The sequence below is a fragment of the Malania oleifera genome, chromosome 1 (assembly GCF_029873635.1).
Source record: "Malania oleifera isolate guangnan ecotype guangnan chromosome 1, ASM2987363v1, whole genome shotgun sequence".
NCBI classification, from domain to species: Eukaryota; Viridiplantae; Streptophyta; class Magnoliopsida; order Santalales; family Ximeniaceae; genus Malania; species Malania oleifera.
The window spans coordinates 132677560-132696588 of NC_080417.1; the positions used below are offsets into that span (position 1 = coordinate 132677560).

The following is a 19029-nucleotide window of genomic DNA, read 5'->3' on the forward strand; positions in this document are numbered from 1 at the left end:
GAGGTGAATCCCCCTGCGGACCCTACCGTTTCGTATTCTAGCGATTTCCTGAACCACAGTTCCTCTTCTTGCATTGTCCCTATCTAGAACTAGTTTGAGAACCAGAAGGTACCGGTCTCTTCTTTTGATCCTGTGCCACCTTATCCTCTCGGAGACCAGCCTCAACTATGATGGCTTTCTTCATTAGAATCGAAAACCCCTGAATCTGCAGTATTCCTACCAGCCTACGAATGTCCTTCCTCAGACCCTTCTTGAACCTCCGAGCTTTTTCGTACTCGTTCGAGATCATACACGACGCAAAGCGAGATAGCTCAATGTATCGAACTGCGTAACTCTGCACTGTTAGGGTCCCCTAAGTCAGACTTGAGAACTCGTTTGCCTTTGCGTCACGGATGAAAGTCGAAAAGTATTTCTTGAAGAACACCTCTTTAAAGTTGCCCCACGTCATCCTAGGTGAATCGGCTCTTTGCTCCTTAAGCAGACTCACAACCACTCACCACCTCTCAGCTTCTCTTGCTAGATGAAATGTAGCATAGAGAACTTTCTACTCGTCGATGCAATGCAGAACTTTTAGGATATTTTCTGTCTTTTGCACCCAGTTCTCCGCTACAATCGGTTTGGATCCCCCGATAAACGTCAAAGGATGCATACAGGTGAACTTCCCAATGGTGCAACCAGCAGTCGTAGGTGGACGCTCCCGTCCTCTAACACTTCACTTGATCTCCCGCATAATCTGCCTGGTCAAACCCCAAGGCACGGAAGGTGACCCTTCACTCGCAGTCCCCTCCAAACTACTATCCTAGTTGCTATCTTTGGACTCCATACTGAAAATAGTATAGGAATAGATTAGCATTCCTATATCATTGCATTATTAACACAATCATTTGCAAAATAATCACGTTAAACTCTAGACTCTCAGGTCTAGGTCTGCCTTACCGCACAAACATGAACCATCAATAATTTGCCGTGACTTTACTGAAATCGTCATTCTAAAAACACAGAACACTGTCAATGAATCCCTATCTAGCTACAAGACAACCCTCGACCTACTCTACCCATTCCCTACATCTTGTACTCTGGTATGTTCACATAATCATGCCTAACCAAGTCTACAAGACCTAACAACCTGGTTAGCTCTAATACTAAGTTGTCATTGCCTGAACCTATAAATGGGGGGTGTGATTTAGTAATCTAACATGTCCTTGTATCATACAATAGTCCGTGATACTATATAATATAAGGGTCCAACCCCGTAGGGTTCACGTATACCCTATATATTATCACATACACATTATATATGCAGCAGAAAATCCAACCTTATACATCCATAAAACCATACCAGAGTCTATACAAAATAGGATCTAGTTTCCCCAAAATACATGACATACCCCGAGTGTCTACATAACCTAAAATGACTACCCAGCAAAAGACGAGTACTTGTACAAGTACCTCTACATAGCTAACCAACCACCACGCTCTCAAACCGCTAGGATGCTAGTGTCAGCTACTCGAAGGTCCTAAAAAACATTTGTACGATAAGGGTGAGTCACCTCTTAGTAAAGGAGAACTAGGTTATATTAGTGTGTGGATACACGAGTGTTATTTCAACAACAAACATACATTTCACAATACCAGTATTTTCACAAATACAGTTCCAGTATACATACGATACAAAGCAATACGATCTAGTGTCGTCAAACTCTTCGGCCTAAGCCGAACTATCTGGTGGTATTTCACACCTTTCGGCAAAAGTTAGACTGTCTAGTGGTATTTCACACCCTGCGGCAAAAGTCGGTGCCCCCGATAACCTAGCATAGCATAAGCCCCCACAACATTGAACCGGTGCAGGTCTAATGTTCTCACACCCTTCGGTAAAAATATGCCAATCTAGTGGTATTGTGCACTCTTCGGCAAAAGTTGGACATCAAAGCCTGCGATTTTATTCTAACTCGGTTCAATATCTCAGCCTATGGCATTTTAATCCGACCCGCTTTGATATATCCCCATCTATATTATCCTGACTCGGCATTCTCAAAAAACCTAGAACATTTTGGAACTCACGTTCCTATATCTTATTTGAATAATTCATAGCCTACGGTAGTTAACTGGCACGCTATTCTACACAAAATACATTATTCAAACTCATCATCTCATTCTACACTTATTTGGGTAAACAAATAATCACATATCAGGTATTCTAGAAATATAATTAGAAATAATCAAAGGTATGGTCATCTCTATATCACAGTTTATACCAATATAAAGTTTTCCAACGGAAACTGAGGTGATATCCGAAACCCCCAATTTTCCCAAAAATTGTAAATTGAAAATCCCGTAATTTCATCTCATAGATTTTTCCAAATAAGTAACCAAAACATCCATATAATCGTAAACTACAATTTTACCGATTTAGATTACAAAAACAACTGATATAAATAGAAACCACTTACCTTTCCCAAAAACTGAAACACAAACTTAATCGGTCCAAAACGACACAGGACCCCCAAAACCTAAAATTCGAAGAACAATACTTCAATATATTTACAACTACTACAGATCTACCAAACCAGAAATGAAATCGGACTCTTACCTTGATTTTGGATCAAAACTCGAAAATCCTCGAAACGAAATTCCGATCCACTATAAACGTAGAGATTCCCCTCCTGATCCACGTGGTAACCTCAGATCGTTGATTCGGGTAATAGATGGCCCGAAACCCTAGAAAGAGAGAGAGAGTGGTTCAAGTTTTAGAGAGAGAGAGAGAGAGAGTGAGAGAGAGGATTTTAGTTTACTTAGGAATGAAGAAATGAATAGATATTTATAACCCCTTTGACCCGGCCAAACTCATCGATGAGACGGCATCCTCATCGACGAGCATAAGAAGGGAGTTCATCAATGATGGAGTTGCCTCGTCGATGAGCCTAAGATTTCGGAATTTCCCAAACTCCCTTGGTATCCTCTCATTGACCAAGCTCTGAATTTTGTCGTCGAGCTGTAGAAGGGGCCTCGTCGACGAGCCCTGCTAGTTTTCCCTTTTTTAATTTCCTTCCTCTTTCCTTATTTATTTAATTCAAAATTCTCGGGTTTAAATTCTTACAGTTAACTACTCCATGGGTAGATTGGCAAACCTGTATGTATAGGAAATAGTCAGATTGCATGCAGTGCCAATGTCCATCGTTTCTGATTGGGATCCATGTTTCACGTTTCAGTTCTGGAAAAGCTTATAGAGAGCTTTGGGATCTCGGTTGACCTTTAGCACGAACTTTCATTCTCAGACCAATGGACAGATAGAGAGGACTATACAGATATTAGAGGATATGTTACGTGCTTGTGTGCTTGATTTTGGGGGCAGTTGGATTCAGTACCTACCACTAGTGGAGTTTGCTTACAACAACATCTACCAGGCCAGTATCAAGATGGCCCCGTATGAGGCATTGTGTGGTCGGAGGTGTCGATCTTCATTATATTGAGATGAAATTGGTGAAAAACAAATATTGGAGCCAGAGATGGTACAACGGGCTTCTGAGAAAATTAAGCTTATTCAGGAAAGAATTAAAACAGTTCAGGGCCAACACAAAAGCTATGCAGATACCCATTGACGAGCGCTGGAATTTGATGTGGACGATAACGTGTTTTTGAAAATTGCACCAATGAAAGGGGTAATGAAATTTAGGAAAAAGGATTAGCATAGCCCTAAGTATATTAGGCCATTTGAAATATTGGAAAGAGTTGGCCCAGTTGCCTACGGGTTAGCTTTACCCCTAGTGCTATCCAGAATCCACGATGTATTTTGTGTGTCCATGTTGAAGAAATACGTCATAGATCCATCTTATATAATAAGTTATGAGGCACTGAATATTGGCGAGACTTTATCTTATGATGAAATACCAAGGCAGATCTTAGATCATAAAATTAGGAATTACGCACCAAGAAAATCCCACTGGTGAAAGTATTCTAGAGGAACCATGCAGTTGAGGAGGCCTCGTGGGAGTTAGAGGAGGAAATGCGTCAGAAATACCCACATCTATTTAGTGGGGTCTAGCATTAACTAGAAAGAAAGGTGATGATTTAGGTAAGAATTTATTGTATGTAAGTAGATTTTCGTGCAGGTTAATTAGTTGAATGTAATAGTTTTTATGTTTGATGGTCTTGGGGGAGTTTTGATTTGGTTCTTGTAATCTTCCAAAATCGTAAATGTAACCATGGTATTCCTCCGCCATAAGTGAAGGTAATTAATAAAATTTCGGCGATTTTTCCCAAATGTTAGTAACAGTGCTAGGTAGCAAATTTCAGGGACAAAATTTTTATAAGAAGAGGAGAATGTAGAGATCCGAAAAATAATAATAATAAAAATAATAAAGAAAAGGGAAAAGTTAGTTTGGCATAAGACCAAACCGTTGACAGTTTGGGAGAGTTTCTGGAAAACCGTCGATGGTTTTAAGTGCGTAGGGTTTTGTAAGGCCAAATCGTCGACGATTTTGAATGCGTAGGGTTCTGTGAGGCCAAACCATCGATGGTTTTAGCAAGTTTAGAAAAACCGTTGATGATTTTGATTTACTAAGACCTAGTATAGGTTAAATAGTAGAAAATGGTACAGTTAAAAGGCCAAATCGTTGACGATTTCAAGGAAACTGTTGACGGTTTCCCTTACACCAGCAACCCTATATAAAGCATTTAAGTTCATTTTTGGAAGAAAATCAAATTCTCTCCCTTTCTCTCTCTAGGGCTGCAGCCAAGTCTCTTTCTCTCTTCGATTTCTCGTCCAATTTTAACTCGAATCAGTTAATAAACGTGATTTTGGGATCAAGGCAGTGATTTTCCGTAGTTTAACTAGAGCAATTTCGTGAATTGGGCATTTCAGACACCACTCCAAAACCAGAGTAAGGAGGTTATTTTTAAAAGTTTAGCTAGTTCTTGGTAATATGTAGGCCTAGGTATATTGAATGATTGTTATTCTAGGGCTAAGTTGATTAAATTAGGGTTTATGGATACAAGCTTTGTGCAAGCGCTGCAGACATAGTATTGGATTCCCTGCAAGCATAGTTCCAATAAATAGGTATGGGGATAGATTAAGTCAAATATTTTCAAAAAGTTAATTATCTAAAATACAACATTTGATTCAGAAATTATTTATATTAATTAATGTAAGTTTTTGGGAAATTTGATGTTTGAATTGAGAAAACCCTGGAAACAGATTTATGGTTATTTTTTCAGAAAATATAATCTTCTCATATAGTCACCATATTATAAAATAGCACTCACTTGTGTGGCATGAGTATAAATACTATATTGCAGATATTAACATGTTAGATTATTTTATGATTACACAAAACAGGTATGTTTTTATAATGAATTTTTAGAAAATCTATAAACAGTACATAACTTATTATATTTTCAGTATATTGTGATATTTCAGCCGGCCCATATGCCATGACTAGAGATATTTATAACAGTTGATTCAGAAATATTATTATGATAGTTTAACTACGTTCCCTGATATGATAGACTTTGCGTAAATGATTGGAAATTGTGAAAATATTGGCATTATTTGTGTGGGAAATGGCCCCGAGGGATGGCGATACGCAACACCCCGGTAATGAATTACAGGAAAAGATCTCGGGAGATGGCAATACGTGTAACGCCCCAAAAAATAATATACATGGAAGTGTACAAAAAAATAAAATAAATAAATAAATAATAAATAATTAATAATAATTATTAATTAAATTATATAATATAATATATTAATATAATATAATATATTATAATTACATAAAGTAACCTGAAGTTTCAAAAGAAGCTTTAGGAAATCTTTGATTTGGAGATGTAGAGAAGTCTTTGCGCCAACTCTCGGTCTCTCTTGTTCTCGTCTCTCTCCTCCACCTTCCCTCTCTCTAATCATTTTTTTGGCAAATACTTGACCGATTGGAAAATGGAAAATACCGCTAGGTTCTATTTTTTGCCATCGTCAATTTAACCGGAGTGAATTTTTCGTAAGAGCGTTGTAGGTACCACTCCTAGGGTAAGGTAAATCCACTCTTTCTCCTCAATTTCTCTCAAATCTTCAGCCTAACTAACGATCTGAAACCACCACGTGGTTTTGGGAGTGTTTCTTTACAAGTCTAGCGGAGCAGATTTTTGAATTGGATTTTCCAAACACCAATCCAAGGCTAAGGTAAGATTTAGGAAATTAAGCAAATTGGTTATTCTTGAGAGTTTAATTGTTTATTTAGAGTTTATGGACTTAGGAAATGTTAAAATGGTATTTTATTTGGGTTGGTGTTGATAAACTAGGGTTCATGAATTCAAGGTTCAGGTGAGCGTCGTAGGTATAATTTCGAGATCCTTGCTGGTGTAATTTCTGGAAACTAGGTTAGGGGAATAGATTAAACTTGTAATTTTGTGAATTTACTCGTTAAAATGAAAAAAATAATATGTGTAAGTATATGTTTATTATGCGAGTTTTAGAAAAGCCAACAGTTTGAAAGGTGATTTTGAGCCTGGGGCTGTATTATTAGTTATTATTTGCAAAAATGGAATGATGAAAGTGATGGATTTGCCATATAATTGTGGAGATGATTAAATGTGTACTTTCAGTAATGTGAATGACGAATGTGAGTTGGTGTATTTTTAGTAAATATATAAATATGTGTATTATTCTAAATTGTGTGGCATGAGTAAAAAAATATATATTGTGATGAATTATGAGATGTTGGAAATATTGAAATGCGTTGAGAATATTTATTGTGTGTGATTGTTAAATCAGAGTTGAATGTGAATGTTAAATTGCAAGTTATGATTTGAGAACTCCGGTGGATTGTGGTTTCATATTATGCACAACACTATTGCGCATGATTTCTCAAAAGCTAGTGCACCCACACGTCTCGTGTAGAGTGTGGAGATGAGATGGTCGATTGTGCTGTGTAGTGTAGAGTTCCCTTTGGAGTCCGGTCCAGTGTGGGAAAGTCAATCTGACTTACAAACTGAAGATGTTGTTTTTTTTATTTAACTTTGATGGGCCAACCAGGGTTAAGTCTAGCCTTCGGGCTGCACAACCCGTCATGGGAGGAAGCATGACAATGTGTTATCCATTTGGTAGTGAGTTCTAAATGCATAATTGTTAATTTAACCAGTGAATAAAATGAAAACATAATATATGAATGCAGACGGAAATATAGAGAAAGTGAAATGTGAATGTGAAATGTGGAAGTGAGATTTATGTGATATGAAATACTGAAAAGTGTGAAAACTGAGAACTTTGAAAAGATGAATAATACAGAGATAACAGACACTGAGTAAAGTAATAAATGTATTATATATTGTAGTATTATATGTATTTGGGGCGAAGTATACTCTCCGCCTGAGGGCTTGCTGAGAAAGGCGAGTGCCCTAATTAATATCAGATGTAGCCATACTGGATTGCTTAACGTACTAGGGCAGAGGGAAGTTACTTGTATGGCCGGGTAATCTTCCCTATTTTTGGGAACTTCTGCCTGTAAACATTTGTGTGAATGTGTGTGAATACGAGAAAAACTATCCACCTGAGGGCTTACCGAGTATGGTAAGTGCCCTGATATGCTTTAGTTGTAGCCATAGGTTGCATAAGGTATCAAAGCAGAAGGGTGCTACTTGTATGTGCGGGTAATCACCCCAATCCTTGGGAAACTCTCGTTAATAAAATACGCTGCGTGTGTGTGAGTAGTGATAGAGAATGATTTCATAATTGTGGATTAATTTGTAAATGATGATCATAGTTTGTACACAAACCTCATGATAGCCACACACTGGTATTAATCTATTATGTCTTACTGAGATGTGTCTCATCCGATATGAAATTCATCTTTTTCATGACCTCTGCGTGATCGAGCTCAATGAGCTCGGGGTTGGGTTTGTTGGCATAACATTTTTGTGAGAGGTTACAGATCTTGGATGTATTTTTGGGTTTATGTTTTAGTTTTTTGAGAATATATATGGATATTGGATGTTGGGAAATTTTTGGGATGTTTATATAGAACTCTGCTATATTATTGAGGATGTTATTTATTTTTCCGTTGCGTGATTGAGATTATGGTATTAAAAAAGGGTGATTGGATCGCATCACACCCTGGGCCCCACATGGCGGGTTCGTGGCGTGACAATACGTAATGCTCCAGTGATGAATTATAGAAAAGGTCTTAGGGGACAACGATATGTAACGCCTTGATGACCATTACAGAAAGGTCTCGGGAGACGACGATATGTAACGCCTTGATAACGATCATTGAGAAAGACAAAGGGGGACGGCGATACGTAACACCCCAATCCTCGGGACTTAACCCGAGGGCTTGCTGATGTGAGGGATGATGATACGTAACGCCTCACAGTGAATGCCCAACGTGTGTAGCTGGATTGAGGGACGACGATATGTAACGCCTCAATCTTAGCGTATAAGAACTGTGAATGGATCATGTAGAGTGTAGACGATTGTCATGTATACTGAAATTTATTATTATACTGTATGCTTATGTTGAGTAATTAAACGTGGATTACCGGATTTATAAGTATGAGTACAGATTTTCCTAACTTATTAGTTACAGTTAATTATGCGCAATATATGTTTATAACACATTAGAACTCATGTGCCACACACTGATATTAACCTGTCCAGCTTACTGAGAGGTGTATCACCCCAAAAATTCAAACATTTCAGGAAATTCAGATAAACGAGCGGAGCGAGCTCCGAGATAGAGGAGATTTTAGTACTGCCTTAATTGCAGGGTAAGTGCTTGAGTTGGGAGGTGGATTTTGGGAGTGTCCCTAGGATATTTGCGGTTCGTTTTGGGGATGCATATGTGTATTTATGGATATTGTAGAACTTTGTATTGTATTTTAGGTTTGGGTAATTCATGTTTACCACTGCATAAATAGCACGTATGTATGGACAGGTATTCCCCGGTACCCATTTTGGGTCCAGGTTGATTTTGTTATTATGGTACGGTATTAGAGTTATTATTATGTGGAAAAAAAAATTTATAGTAGAATTTTGGGGTCGTTACAGATGTTGCTGTGGAAATGTGCAAATCTCGCTGTATGAAGTAACAAGATTTGAGGATTTCGCCTAAACTCATTGGACCAACTAGGGAGATTACCCGTCACGTGTCAATCTTCGGTCACCCTTATTGTTTAAATCTCGTTAGATCAAGTAACGAGATTATGTGAGCATCATTCTGAAAATATTTTTTTCGAATAGAATATTATTTAATATATTATTATATAATAATAATAAAATGGGAAAAAACTCGCCGCGTGTGTGCGCCTCAAACCCCCCCCCCCTCCGCCCCCCCGGCGGGCGGTGCGTCTCTCTGTCTCTCTCAAAAGAGAAAAAATGGAAAAAAACCGTGGATACCCGGAAAAACCATGGATACCCATAGCAGGTGTCCATCCGACCCGATGTTCAGACACCGCCACCTCTGCGTCTCTGACTCAACTTGACGCTTCTCTCTGACTCAACTCTCTCTCTCTCTCTCTCTAGACTTGTTTCAGCGTAAGCCATGGAGGAGTACTCGGTTGATGATCCATCTCTGCTTCTCCAGGCAGCTTCAGACTTCGCTTACTATCCCAGTAATACTTTCCATCGCAAATCTCTCTCTCTCTCTCTCTCTCCGCTTTTTAGCATTCCACATTTAGCTTTTACTACATTTCAGGTGTTCAAAATGATGCTTCGGCAAAGGACTTCCTTGATCGCTTCCCTATTCCGGTCATCATCAAGTAATATTCTTCTGTAATCTCAGTTTGCTATCAACTTTCCTGTAATTTCATTTAATTGTATTTGATTTCTGGGAATATATATGTAATTGAAACGCGTGGTCATTCTTCTTCTAGGGTTTGATTGATTGATCATCTGATTATATTTCTCCTTTCTCTTCTCTTTCTCAATTTTATGGCAAAACATTTTTTCTCTCTTCTTTCTCAATTTTATTTCAAAACTTTGTAAGAGTTGCTTATGTAAACATAGAACACTTGTTTCTTCTTTTAACTCGTGCGTGCACGTGCGAGGACACACGCACACACTTATTGTTGACAATGTCTATTGTAGAAATTATATGTTAGTTTATATTCATCAATCATTAATTATTGAATGCTTAATTTCAGTGGAATGGGTTTATAAAAAATCATCTTACACATGTACCAAGTACTAAGACTTCATGCAATATCTTTCTAAAAACGTAATATGGAAATGCGCAAATCCCATATTTTGCCTAAAAGAGCAATTCATCTTATACAATGGTTTTATTTTGCTCATTTTAGTTAGATGATGCATATGTGTTGGGACAACATTGGATGTCCAAGAAAATTTCCATAACCATTCATTGAAGATGGGTTTTAAAAAAATAATCTTGCACATGTATCAAGTACTAAGAATTCATGAGACATCTTGCAAACAACGTATGTAACGACCTGCTTAATTAACTGGGTATATTATTATTATTTTTACTCTAATATTCTACATGCTCTGATATCATGCTGGGGATAAACCCAACCAAAACCTAAGCAGCAAGAAGCGGAAATCATGTAACATAACCATAAATTATTACATACAATACCAGAGTTCTGAAATGTTTTGCAATATATACAACATAACTGTATCCCCAAAAATGCCCTCAACTAGCTAGGGCTACACAAAATCATTCCCAAAAATGATACTCACTCTCTGATGGGGCACTACAGACGCTCTCTATTTGCGAGCCTGATCTGCTCGCCTACTCGGATCACCTGAAAAATATTTCAATACTGGGATGAGCCAACGCTCAGTAAGAGAAAATATGCTATTACTAGTGTGTGGCAAATGAGCTAACAATATTATGCTAAATCTGATTTCATATAAATATGCATAACTGGATATGTTATGTACAGTATAAATAAGAAAATACATCCCCTTTCCATGTTGTTTAACATAACAGTATTGTAAGTTATAATTCAAGATACTTCTAGTGTACATAAGTAGGGTACCTGAATCTGTAAATCCATATATATGTAATAGTAACTGAAATCGTTCCCTGTGGCTATCTGTGTCATGACATGCCCCTCATGACGAGGTTGTGCGGCCCGTAGGCTGGATTTACCCTAACTGGCCAACCAGGAATAAATCACTGAACTACGTCAGTCGACCTGCCTACCTCAACCCATATCTGGATGGGGAGCCTAACCTCTTCAAGGGCCTAGGTGGTCAACTTTACCACGTATATCTGAATAGGTGGTTGCACTCGTAAAGTAACATAGTATCTGTAGCAACAGTACCGTGCTCTGTAGCTGCAAGTCCAACAGGGTCTGATATCATATAATATATTTCTATACATAATTAACTGATTTATCATGATTCTGAAGTACTGAAATAACCATGATGCTGCATAACGTACTGAAATCCGAATAATTATAACATGGAACTGCATATTCGTAATACTGGAATTCGTATAATCATAGTACTGAGATTCATAAAATCATGGTACTGAAATATCGTAAAAGCATGGTACTGAAATCCATAAGATCATGAAATTGAAGTTCGTATAACCATAATACTGAAATTTATAAAATCAGGAAGCTAAATTCGTAAAACATATGCCCGTACCATATACATAATCACAAGCCACACGATACTAAAATACGTAATTTTTCGTAAATAAATAAACTGTATAATATTTAGAAATTTCCTAGCATAGCATATTTTCTTACCTTAACTTTGAAAAGCCCCTAGGGAATACAGGCCTAACACCCGCAGGGCCTCCTACAAAATACCCTGAAAACAATATTTGTCAGAACTAAATATCAATATTTTTCTACCTACATCATTTCCTATAACTACCAGGAAGTAAAAAATTAGATAAAAGTCCTTACCCTAAATTTAGGATGATTTTCAACTCCAATTTCCCGACGATCCGCTCCGGCAAATTCACAGAGAACTCCGCCAGGAGCGTCGTGGTAGCTTCGGATCGTCGATCCGGCGACTGGTGGGGTCGGAAATGAAGAGAAAAGGGAGAGGGAGTCGTAGGAGAGAGAGAGGAGAGAGAGAGCGGTGAGAGAAATGTGATAAAATCCCGGGTTTCCACTATTTATAGGGCCTGGTTCGTCGATGAGACCCTGTGTTCGTCGACGAGCCCTTCATAAAATTCGTCGACGAGGCCTTGTGTTTGTCGACGAAATTCAGTATTTTCTCGTCAACGAAGCTCTGTGTTCGTCGACGAAATTCTGAAGACCTTCGTCGACGAAGCCTGGCAAATTTCTTAAAATTAAATTAAATTATTTTATTCTTCAAATTGCAATGTCGTCGACGAACGCTCCGCGTTCGTCGATGAAGTCTACGGCCTCCTTCTGTTTTTGTATCTATTTTCTCTCCCTTTTAATTATTAAAATGATATTATTCTTCGGGTCACTACAACGTCATTTGGAAATTCCAAAATCCATATTTTGTCTAAAAGTGCTATTGAATGATTGGATAAAATGGAAGACTTAATTTCAATGATAGGTCTCTCCCTCTATTTTATAATATATGTTAAGTACAATCCCAGTGACTGTAGTACCCTTACTAACTCACAATAATGCTAAATGACTAAATAACTATTAACACTCCCCTCAAGCTGGAGCATATATATCATATGCTCCTAGCTTGTTACAAATGCATTTCTCACGAGCACCTCCCAAGGCTTTAGTGAACAAATTATCAAGTTGAAACTCATACTTCACGAGTGGTTGTAATGAGCTTCTTTACAAGTTTCTCCCAAATAAAGTGACAATTAACTTTAATGTGCTTTGTGACCTTTGTCTACTCATGGAAGATCGGGCTGGAGGCAATGTGATTAGCAGCTTGATTATCACACATCAACTCCATAGGTTAATAATAAGGAAAACCTAGTTCTTTCAATATGTTCTTCAACCAAACAAGCTCATATGTAATGTGTGCTATAGCCCTATACTCTGGCTTAGCACTTGACCTAGCCACCATGGTTTTTTTCTTACTTTTTCAATACACCAAATTACCACCAACAAAGATATAGTACCCAGTTGTGGATCTTCGGTTGGAAGGCGACCCAGCCCAATCTGCATTTGTATATAAGAGACCTCTCCTTGGTGCACCTTTGAGATGTCTCAAAATGCAAATTATTGCATCCTAATGACTTATTCTCGAGGAATCGAGAAATTGACTCACAACACTTGTTGCGAAGGATATATCTTGATTGTGAGATAATTCAACTTTCCAACAAGTCTCCGATATTGTCCTAGTTTAGGCAACAAATCACCTATATCTAGCACTAACTTACTATTTGGATTTTTGAGTTGCCAATAGTTTTGGATCCTAATAGCCCTGTCTTATCTAAAAGATCAAGAACAAACTTCCTTTGTGCGAGTTCTCGCATGGGATCTCAATACTTCTATACCATAGAAGTACTTCAATGGTCCCAAGTCCTTAGTTTGTAACTTACTTTGTAGGAAAAGCTTTAGGTCTTGGATGCCTCGATCATCGTCACTACTAATCACAATGTAATCCACATACACAATAAGCAAAATCCTGTTAGCTGAAGTATGATGATAAAATACAAAATGATCTACTGTATGTTGTTGGAGGCCAAACTCAAGTACTATAGCACTAAATCAGCCACATCATGCTTTGGGAGATTGGTTCAATTCATATAATGATTTTGTAAGCCAGCACACTGAGCCTAACTCCTCCTGAGCAACAAAGCCAGGTGGTTGCTCCATATAGACCTCCTCATGAAGATCACCATGTAGGAAAGCATTCTTCACATCTAATTGATGTAGAGATCAAGGACAAGTAGTGGCTAAAGAGATGAACAAACATACTGAGGCAAATTTAGCTACCAGAGAGAATTTTTTTGAGTAACCCAAACCGTACATTTGAGTATATCCCTTAGCAACAAGGCAGGCCTTCAAATGAGCCATAGAACCATTGGGATTGACTTTCACATTGTACACCCAACAACAACCAGTCATAGACTTATCAGGAGGAAGAGGTTCCAAATCCTAAGTATCAGTATCATTTAGCACATACATATCTTCAACAATTGCAGCTCTTGACCCAAAATGGGATAGGGCTTCAAAAATAGATTTTGGAAGAGCAACAAAAGACAAAGTATTAACGAAACAGTAATATGAAGCTGACAAGAAATAATAACAAACAAAATTAGAGATTGGATGTTATGTACAAGTGCATTTACCTTTCCGAACAGCTATATGAGGATCAGCATGGGAAATAAGATCATCTGAAGAGGGAACATGAGGCGTAGTCGTGTAGCAGTAGACGCTAGAGAAGGCCCTTCTCTCTCGAGTTGCCGTGCTTATACCTGCAAATTTGGATGATCCAAGCGATGAGAAGGAGTCAAATTGGATGCAGGTGTAGGAGGATTGGGCACAGATAATATGTTGGGATCTGGAAGGCAAAATAGAGGAAGGGACTCATCAAGGTCAATAGAACTCAAGGAATCATAGTAGTATGGTGTAGACTAAAAAAGGGTGACATCAATAGAGACAAAATTGATGTAAAGTAGGGCTATAACACCGATATCCCTTTTGAGTATAGGAATAGCCTGTAAAAAATGCATTTGATAGCACGAGGATCCAACTTAGCCATTCCTAGAGTTATTTGATGGACAAAAGGGCACACAACTGAATGTATGAGGAGGAAGGGAGAAAAAAGGAGCCTTAGGGAAGATAACTGAACATGGGATTTTATCACCAAGGACGGAGCATGGCATTTTTTTTTTTTTTGGATGAGAGAGCAAGCTGTGAGCACAACATCACTCCAAAAAACTTTGGGGACATTCATTTGATACACTTTTATGCTTGGCAACTCCATTTTTTTGTGGAGTGTGGGCACAAGAGGACTGATGGATCATACCAGAATTAGTTATATAGGTAGTGAATTGGATACTGAAGTACTCCTTAGCATTATCACTATGAAGTATCTTGATTGGCATATAAATTGAGTCTTTCTTTGAGAATAGAAGGCACAAAAGATATTGAATAACTCAGAACAATCTTTCATTAAATATAACCAAGTCATCCTGGAGTAGTTACCAACAAATGTAACAAAGTATCGAAACCCCAACTTCGACATGACATAACTAGTACCCCAAATATCGGGAATGGGCTAGCATGAACAGACTAACCACCTGTTTTCGACCTGAGAAACAAAGGGAACACGATTATGTTTTCCCAATTGACAAGATTTTCACTCAAGATTAGACTAGAACTCAATATATGAACTAGCTATTTCAACTTTCTGAGAATGGATGACCAAGGCGACAATGGATTTTAAATGGTGTAGCTGCGGCTGTGCAGGCAATGGGAGGAAAAGCGACTCAAAGTAGTAAAGTCCATGAGCCTCACGTCCTATGCCAATTGTCTTCCTTGTCTTCAAAGCCTGAAAAACCGTAGAATTAGGAAAGAAAGTGGTAGAACAATTTAGTGACTTTTGTAAGCTTACTGACAGTCTTGAGATTGAAAGGGGATTTAGGAATGTATAAAACAGAAGATGGAAGGAGTAGGATTTACTGCTCCTATCCCCTTAATAGCAATAGTGGACTCATCAGCAAGGGTAACTTGAGGTAAGATTTTTAGGATACTGGAGGGCAGAAAGAAGTTGGTTGCACTTGTTATATGGTTAGTGGCAGCAGAATTGATAACCTAAGGACTAGTGAGAGAGATACCATATGACATGCAAAATGTAGGATTAACTTTCTGGGCAAAAGATGCAATGTGATAAGATGCTTGCTGTGATGATTGATATTTGTAGAAACCTTGATTACACCTCCTCCGATATAGTTATAGTGTGCGGTTCACTTAAACGAGTGAATAATGAGGGAATCATACTTATTAAACTGGAACAATCTGAACAACCACGTACGAGGTGACCCTCCATCAATGAGTCACAAATAAATCAGTGCAAGGCTGCCACAGCGCCAACAAACTCAGATACAGCCCCAAGAAACCAACACACAGCACTGGAACAAGTGGAGAGGTCACTGAAAATACCACGGACAAATCACCAACAAAATTATATAACACTTTCAGAGTCTGATAAAAACAGCTTATGAACACTACCACTGCTCCAAGAGACTCGCCAATGGCCTTTACTAACTCTGAACAACAACTAATGGATTACCATGAGTGCATGGTCAAAACAAAGATTGGATCTTTGAGCGAAACACATGCCCAACCGCTTGATATTTTGGTCTATGGAAAGAATTAGAACATTGAATAAAAAACACAGCAAATCCCACTGTTTCAGACTCAATAAACTCAATAACCATTGACAAAAAGCTTCATGAAGCATCAAACAAGCACATGAGCAATTTAAAAAGGTGAGATCTTTGGACAGAAAACATCATGAAAAACTCCATTAATATGTTTATAGAGGAATTTGAGCTGCTGGATGAATTCAGGCCAAAAACATGTTTGAAAGTGGCTTCATGCTCCGGCCTCTGATCGGAGCTTGAGGGTGTGTGGGGCACTGCCTGGAGATGGGAATTCAGAGAGGGGCAGGTCGGCAGTGTCTGTGGGTGACTATGGCGGGGTGTTTTTGCAAAATCTGTAGTAGATTTTGTGTTCTTGAACTGGTAGTGTCGTCCAGGAAATTTCCAGTGACTGGTCTGACTTCCAGCAGCTGCTGTCTGTTTTCTAGGGCCATAGTGTTGCTGGAAATTCTTCAATGATGGTAGACATGCAGTGGATTTATGGTTTTAGGCTTTGATTTTGATGGTGGTTGTAACAATTAGGGTTTAGGTTTTAGAATCATGCTCTATACCATGTTGGATAATTGGGTAAACAGAAGACCTAACTTCGATTCCCTCTATTTATGATATATGTCAAATACAATGCCAGTGACTGTAATACCCTTACTAGCTCGCACTTACTAACATAGCTCTAACACATAATAATGCTAAATGACTAAATAACCATTAACAAGAGCAATTCATCTTGTACAGTGGGTTTATGTTGTTCATTTCAGTTATAGATAATGTGTATATGTAGGGATGGCAATTGGTTGGTTATCCATGAAAATTGCCATAATCATTGTCGAAACCTATATGAAGGTGTCACCCAAAATCTTTTCAAGCCCTCTTAATATTTATTTGCCCAAATCCAAAATCGGACTGTTTATATTTGAAGAAATAAAAATCTACCAGAAACTGCATAACTCTGTTTATATTTGAAGAAATAAAAATCTACCAGAAACTGCATAACTACTTATAAATGGGATTGGAAAAAATAATTTTATTTTGTCTTTTTTGACAAATAAAAAATCCCTTAAACTTTCATTTGATGTTTGGTTGGTGGTAAATTCATTGCACTTTAACCTTCAGGCCACAAGTTCAACAAGCACCTCTCACGCAAATGTTAGAAATTCTCATATATTATTTATATAAATATATAAAACTGTTAAGTATTACCAAAATCCATTGGTTATCTTATTCTTATTATTAGAACTGTTAAGGATTACTCCAAACCATTGTAATTGGGTCAGATGAGGTTGATTAGCTGGGAGAAAAACATTGTGTTGTCATCCCCGAATGTATAGTTGCAAGGCTAAAACTCAACCCCTCCCCCCTCCACCCCCCCTCCCAAAAAAAAAAAAGAAAAAAAATCATTCTGCAAATACAATAGATACCAGAAAAGCCTGATCAAATCCACCAGATTACTACGCAAAAGTTCTATTTGGTTTTTGGAGTTGAGTAAGAGCTGTCTCAAAAGGAGGAATGAGCTACCTGCTGCTCAAGTCTTGCTATTATAGTGAGTGTTGCTGTGAAAGGGGATACTTCATGGCTTATGCAGGGCTTTCTATTGGCTGGATTAAAATTGCTCGCAGATGATGCAAGGTGGAGCCATGTTTTTGGGCTAATATCAATAGAGTGCAGGCACTTAGAATGAAGCTGCTGAGAATGATGGCTGTTGAGCTTGTGGTGTTAACAGAGTCCAACGTCGCACATCTAAAGGAAATAAATACCAGTATATGACCTAGTTGGCTACTGCATCTATTGCTGATTGGTTTTGGGTTGGATGCTTATTGGGTTTGCAACAATATTTCAAAAGTATAGGTTTTTACATCATTTGGTTTTCGTATTTTGGTGTCCATGGTGTTTCCCAGACTTTGTTAAGGAGATGTCTCTTCTCTTGATTGTACACACACACACAAACTCATGCACAAAATAACAGCAGCAGCAGCGTAGCCTTCATCCTGACTATTTTAGTTCTACCATACCTTGCCAAATTATGGTTGTGGAGCTTGTGTTCTGTTATGAGCCCAATGTCTCACATCAAAAAGTTAAGAGGAAAAAATACCAGTATATGAACCTAATTGGCTACTGCATCCATTGCCAATTGCTTCTGAGTTAAATGCTTATTGGGTTCATAACAATATGTTCACAAGTCTAGGTTTTTTCTTGCATCATAGAAGTTAGGACAAATTAGACGCAAGTGATGTGGGACTTGGTAAATTTGGGCTCAAGTTGTTTATAAACAGCATCAGTAGCAGGCTAGCAGCAATATAGCCTTCCTCTCCAACTATTTTAGTTCTTTTATGCCTTGTCAATTAACATAAAAAAAAAATGGGAAGTTCAACACCTTATCAAGTTTAATTTGTAAAATTAGGTGATCTAAAAGCAATTTAATCAAGTTTTATATACTCTATAATATTGTGTGTGGTTCACCGGCTCCCCCCACCACAGGGGCTATGATCATGCAGAGGTGTTTTATTCTCCACCTGGTCAGCTTTGCATTTCTTTCTAGTAAGCCCCAATCTTGTCTAATGATTCTTGATAAAGTAATTTGGACCAGTTTGAGTTAAAGTCAATAGATTATTAGATCAGATGTATCAAGAATCAACTTGATTGTTCCCAAGAATCTTAATGATTAAGAAACTTTCAAATTTTTCTCGTTGCTTGCCTTTTTGGATTCTTCTCAGCCTTTCTCTTGAAGGCATTTCTATAGTCTGGACTTTGGAAGGTTCTAGAATCTTTTCTTGTAATTTCTTGTAAATCA

General features: G+C 38.0%; 1 protein-coding gene across 1 annotated transcript in view; it reads left to right on the forward strand.

The window, feature by feature from the left end:
* The first annotated feature begins 9289 nt into the window (after positions 1-9289).
* LOC131157945 (uncharacterized) overlaps positions 9290-19029 on the forward strand; it is a 145254-nt gene continuing 135514 nt past the window's right edge. Inside the window, exons 1-2 of the mRNA XM_058112416.1 lie at positions 9290-9600; positions 9684-9747. Of these exons, the coding sequence (XP_057968399.1) occupies positions 9531-9600; positions 9684-9747 (134 nt within the window). The 5' untranslated portion in view covers positions 9290-9530. The remainder of the gene's footprint in view (positions 9601-9683; positions 9748-19029) is intronic.